Genomic DNA, 6,000 nt, shown 5'->3' on the forward strand with positions numbered 1-6,000 from the left:
GTGCCTGTGTCAGCACAATCCGTGAAAGATGTCCCTGAAGCCATCTTATTGGAATTACTGATGGGTTCCATTTCGTTATATTTCAACTTGCAGTTTAAAATGATATTGAGTGAGACTCCAGACCTGCACAGATTATCTGCTCAATGTGTTTAGGGTAACTTTAGAAAACACATGATCTTTAAAGTCTCTTTTTCTGAGATATTTGAGATAATGAAATGTTATTTTTGGATTAGTCATTGACTCCTAGGGAATTGTTCCAGGAAACAATTTTTTTTTTTTTTTTTTGAGATGGAATCTCACTCTGTCACCCAGGTTGGAGTGCAGTGGTGCGATCTTGGCTCACTGCAAACTCTGCTTCCTGGGTTCAAGTGATTCTCCTGCATCAGCCTCCCCAGTAGCTGGGACTTCAGGTGTGCACCACCACACCCAGCTAATTTTTGTAATTTTAGTAGGGACAGGGTTTCACTATGTTGGCCAGGGTGGTCTTGAACTCCTGACCTCAGGTGATCTGCCCACCTCAGCCTCCCAGAGTGCTAGGATTATAAGTGTGAGCCACAGTGCCTGGCCAGGAAATAATTATTAACATAGTAAGTCATCTATAAGACTCAGTATAAAAGTCTTTTGATGAAGTTGAAGCTTGTTGAGCTGGAAGAGTTACCAGGAAGTCTGATAGCCAGGCCCTGATTGTTGTTTTCAGGTTCAATGTTACATATTCGACCATGATATTTTAAAATAAGTTGAATAATGCTTGAACTATTACATTGTCTTATGTAATTTATTTGACAATAAGAGTGAATGCCATAGTGCTATCATCTTTTTACTCTCTTCGCTAACAACTTAAGTTTTCATTTGAAGGTGTATTATAAGGAAGTCACTGGAAGTTTTCCCACCATTTTTCCCACTCCATGTTGGAAATTATGCCTTGACTTTGAGTGGTGTTGGATATGGTGGCGATTGGTGGGTCATATGTGAACGCTGAATGAACTTTCTCAGTTGGTGGTTGGTCTACCTGGCCTGGAATTATTTATGCTGTTAATTTAAAACTTTTGTCTTGTCTGCATCTCTTAAGCATATTGCTCTCTCCCATTTACCTCAACTTTACTAGGAATATCACACGAAAACAACTCTAAGAATACATTTTATTGTTTTTAAATGTCCACTAATACCCATGATACTGAGAGTGAACCGGCATGATAAGCATCAAACTCTGTGGTATTTTTGAAAATCATATTTCTCTCCCTAGAGACCTCCACAACATTGTCTAAAAGTTGTGGCGAGTATTTTATTTTCTAGGTGCATCCTGGTGAGTTTCTAGGAAATAATCATTTATAAATGAATAAGGATTCAGAAATTATTGTTTAAGGAGATACTAATACTTTATTTTCACATCCCCTCCAGGTTCGCATGTTGTTCGGCTGCTATGCCTATTAAAAGTTCACTGATGTCCACAGTTAGGTTTTTGAATGAAATATTCTTTAGAAAATGCTTTCATTTCTTATTGCCTTCCCCTCCAGGCCCCCCACCCCCTTTTCAATTCACTACTGCTCAGAAGATTTACATTAAAATGAAGTTTATCTTTGGAAAATTAAGATGTACCTGCCACTGTGATTATCTGCTGGGATATATTATGTTGTCCCTGTTACATCACATCTCTCTACTCTTAAAAAAGCATACTGATGCATGTCATTAAAGTACTTTATGTCTTCACTCAGAGAATAAAAATTACGGAGAGAGAAAATAGCTAGAATCAGTATTTCTAAAAGAAAAGAAAAAACACAGCCTTGGAGAAAGGTTATTACTAATAAAGCGAAGAGAGACAGAATGATCTCTTTGAAAAGCATTCTATTTTAGTATATGTGACATAGCAACAACTTGGAATTTTATGGAAATGAAGGCACTCCCTAACCCTATTAGATAATGTCCTCTTGCGGTTGCCTAGGTTTGCATGGCAGCTGCAGTTTCTGCTCAGACTAATAAAAAGCGGAAATTAATGAGAGAGTGATTTTAGCTGGGGTAGCAAAAGCAAGCTACACTATTCTGTATACTGCTTTGGCTAGCCTGGGGTGGTGATGAGGTAGGGATATATATACATTGAGGAGAGAGGATTTTTTAAAAACTCTATTGAAGAACTCTTAGATACATTGCTCCTCCAAAGCCACAAAATAAAAAGCTCTGAGATTTTTTACTAAACAACAGAGTAGACATTCTGCTTTAGAGATTTTTGTTTGCGGACTCATATACATGGTGACCTTTTCCACTTCCTTCTTAAATTTAGCATCCAATTACTGTTCTCTAAATGAATGCTTAATTCATCAGTTTAGTATTGCCCACAGTTTTATTCTGCTGCTGCTTTAGGCAATAAAAAGTATTTGCAGTCGATTTATTAATTTGTATACTGTTTCCTCTGCTACACACATTGTCACTTGTTCACTCTTTCACATAGTATAGAGCAGGGTATCTTTTTTCCTTTGGCTTATCATAACCTCAGTAAAACACGTTTACAAGGAGATCACTAAGCTACTCTTTATCCATAGTTTTTGTCTGAAAAACCAAGAAGGATAAAACAGACAGTATATCTCAGAATGAAAAACATGCCTTATTTTGGTGAACTGTAACTTGTTCATTCCTGTTGTGAAACATTTCCTTATTTTCATTTAATTTTGTATCCAAAACAATAGTGACCAATAATTCCATTGTGGTGCTTCAGTAGGATCACTGCACGCCTGGTTTAAAATGCAAACCAGGCCAGACGCAGTAGCTCACACCTGCATTGGGAGGCCAAGGTGAGTGGATCACTTGAGGTCAGGAGTTCGAGACCAGCCTGACCAACATGGTGAAACCCATCTCTACTAAAATTACAAAAATTAGCCAGGCATGGTGGGGCCCACCTGTAATCCCAGCTACTCAGAAGGCTGAGGCAGGAGAATTGCTTGAACCCGGGAGGCGGAGGTTGCAGTAAGCCAAGATCACACCACTGCACTCCCAGTCTGGGTGACAGAGCAAGACTCCATCTCAAAAAAAAAAAAAAAAAAAAGGCAAACCAGGACACTGGAAATCCAGATTACGATAGCTTTTGGTACTTTGCTTATATCCTTGACTTGGACATTTTTGTGGGTTTGGAAGTAATTAGTTAATTAATTTTTGTGAAATATGCTGATAAGTTAATACTTAACACTACAATGTAATTCTTTTTTGGCGGCAGGTGGCCCGACGCTGGGGCATTCAGAAAAACAGGCCAGCTATGAACTATGATAAACTTAGCCGTTCACTCCGCTATTACTATGAGAAAGGAATTATGCAAAAGGTGAGCAGCTAATACAGCATTAAAATTCATTGAAATGTTGCACATTAATCTGCACGTCATACTTTAAACGCCACATATCATTGCATTGCTGAAGCAAGGTTTTCACTCATTTTAACAAATGCTTAGCTCTTGGTTTTGGTATTACAAGCCTTTCTATGTATAAATGCATAGACATTGTAGACAAATGTGTAGCGATATTATATACAAAATAATAGGCTTTCTGGAAGGTCCTGCTTTGCTGCACATGGTTAAAAAAGGTTGTTTTAGTATTAATATCACATCTGTCTTCAGAAGTTTTTATTGTGCATTGTCCACAATTATATGAGTTTGAAATGCTTTTGTTTGTAGCAATAAAGAATCTTAGAATAAATTTGTACTTTTTTCTTGTTTTGATTCTTAAAACAGACATTTCTTTTTCTCATTTGTAAAAACATTTTTTTCCTTACCTCAAATCTTACCTAGTTTTATCATCTGATAGTTTGACATCCTAAACCATTCATTAAAAAGTGAACATTTGATCTTATTTGGTTGGTGGAAGTTCAATATATTTTATTTCAAATGAGCTTCCCATAATATGTGAAAGTAGTTTTTTGTTTGTTTGTTTGTTTTGAGACAGATTCTAGCTCTGTCGTCTAGGTTGGAGTGCAGTGGCATGATCTTGATTCACTGCAACCTCTGTCTCCCAGGTTCAAGCAATTCTCCTGCCTCAGCCTCCTGAGTTGCTGGGACTACAGACGCGCACCACCACGCCCAGCTTATTTTTGTCTTTTTAGTAGAGATGGCATTTCGCCATATTGGCCAGGCTGGTCTTGAACTCCTGAACTCAGGTGATCTGCCTGCCTTGGCCTCCAAGGGGCTAGGATTACAAGCATGAGCCAATGCATGTGGCCAAAAGTAACTTTTTAAAAAAGAGTAGAGATAAAACAAGTGAATTACACTTAAAATATAAAATTTTTGAAGAAAGGAATAAATAAATGAATGAAGGTAAATAAAACATGGATATTTGTTTTTATTACACCCTTTAGCTTTGCATGTGTACGGAAATCTAATTGCTTTGACTATGAACCAAGTTTATGATTTACCTATTGTGAACGTTATAGTGTTATTTTGTATTGTTTGTTTACTTGAGGGTTTGTAAACATAGTTACGTGTTATAGGTTGGGCATATTTTTATGTCATCATAGTTATACTGAGAAAAACTAGACCAGTTGCTACATGAGGCTTATTAGAGCAGCGAAAAATAGCACTGTTGACTTTCCTCGAACATTGTCTATTAACAAGAGGCTTATTATCTTAATGCTGTAGAATTTGCTAGCTCACATGTTAGAACTTCCATGATCCTTAAAAGAAAACGCTGACTTCCATTTTCAGTTGCTTCCTGTTTTCTGAATCACGCCTTCAAAATATGTCACTGTTCACTACCTGCTCCTCCTGTCTTTCTCATCTCAACCTTGGGGTCATTTCTAATTCCTCCCTTTCTCTTAACTACTTTTTGGTAGTCAGATCCTTCAAATACGTTCCATTCCTTTTTTTCACCACCATCCTCCTAATGCAGGGGCACGTCACCTGGGCTGTCACAGATGGTGCTCAGCAGTGTCCCTGGGCAGTATTGCACAGTAGTAACAGATAAGGCAGTCAGGAATTAGGTTTGAATGCAAGCCTCTCACCAGATTACATTCTTGAACAGATTATTTTCCTAGTAAGTGGTGATATTCTTACCTCATTAAAGTTGCTGTGATTACTAAATGAAATAATGTGCTTGACATACTTTACATTGTAACTGGCACAGTAAGAGTCTCCAATAAAGGGTAGCTTCAGTTCATCTCATCTCCTGAAGTCAGTGTAAGCCAAGGCATATTTGGTGTATCTCTCTTGACCATCAAGTCTCTTATTAAAGGGAGCATTTGCAGAGAACTAAAAATTATTATGAGACCCCTAATTACGACTCAGCTTTTACATACAGTGGTAGACAGGGTATCTCTAGGCTGTCATGCCTGGTCTTAAATATTCTCAAATGTATTCAAACTTGTTACTAGTATCACCACTTCCATATTCCTCTTTATTCATCCTTGTACCCCATATCACATTTATGTGTGTTTTCTTTTAATAAATTAATAAAGCAAAATGCTATCGAATAATGGTGGCATAGATACTGAATGATGGATTAAAGTGTTGTTGCTCCTCACGTTTTTCCTCATTAGGCTGTAACTGTCAGAGGAAACTATTTACAACTCATTAATCAGCAAATACAGGAAAGTGCAATGTGATAGACCTTTTGGGGTGTCACTGTATAATGTAAGAAAGGGCAAGCTGTTGGCCGGGCGTGGTGGCTCACGCCTGTAATCCCAGCACTTTGAGAGGCTGAGGTAGGCAGATCACAAGGTCAGGAGATCGAGACCATCCTGGCTAACATGGTGAAACCCCGTCTCTACCAAAAAATACAAAAAATTAGCCTGGCATGGTAGCGGGTGCCTGTAGTCCCATACTTGGGAGGCTGAGGCAGGAGAATGGCATGAATCTGGGAGGCGGAGCTTGCAGTGAGCCAAGATCATGCCACTGCACTCCAGCCTGGATAACAGAGCGAAGACTTTGTTTCAAAAAAAAGAAAAAGGAAGGAAGGAAGGAGGGAGGGAGGGAGGGAGGATGGATGGAAGGAAGGAAGGAAGGAAGGAAGGAAGGAAGGAAGGAAGGAAGGA

General features: G+C 38.5%; 1 protein-coding gene across 7 annotated transcripts in view; it reads left to right on the forward strand.

Annotated features, from left to right (window-relative positions):
* ETV1 (ETS variant transcription factor 1) overlaps nucleotides 1-6,000 on the forward strand; it is a 99,783-nt gene that overhangs the window by 85,845 nt on the left and 7,938 nt on the right. For all 7 annotated transcript variants that reach the window (XM_023215879.2, XM_023215878.1, XM_023215880.1 and 4 more), the window contains one exon: nucleotides 3,203-3,304. In XM_023215879.2, coding sequence (XP_023071647.1) covers nucleotides 3,203-3,304 — 102 coding nt within the window. The remainder of the gene's footprint in view (nucleotides 1-3,202; nucleotides 3,305-6,000) is intronic.

The sequence above is a fragment of the Piliocolobus tephrosceles genome, chromosome 8 (genome assembly GCF_002776525.5).
Source record: "Piliocolobus tephrosceles isolate RC106 chromosome 8, ASM277652v3, whole genome shotgun sequence".
Taxonomy (NCBI): domain Eukaryota; kingdom Metazoa; phylum Chordata; class Mammalia; order Primates; family Cercopithecidae; genus Piliocolobus; species Piliocolobus tephrosceles.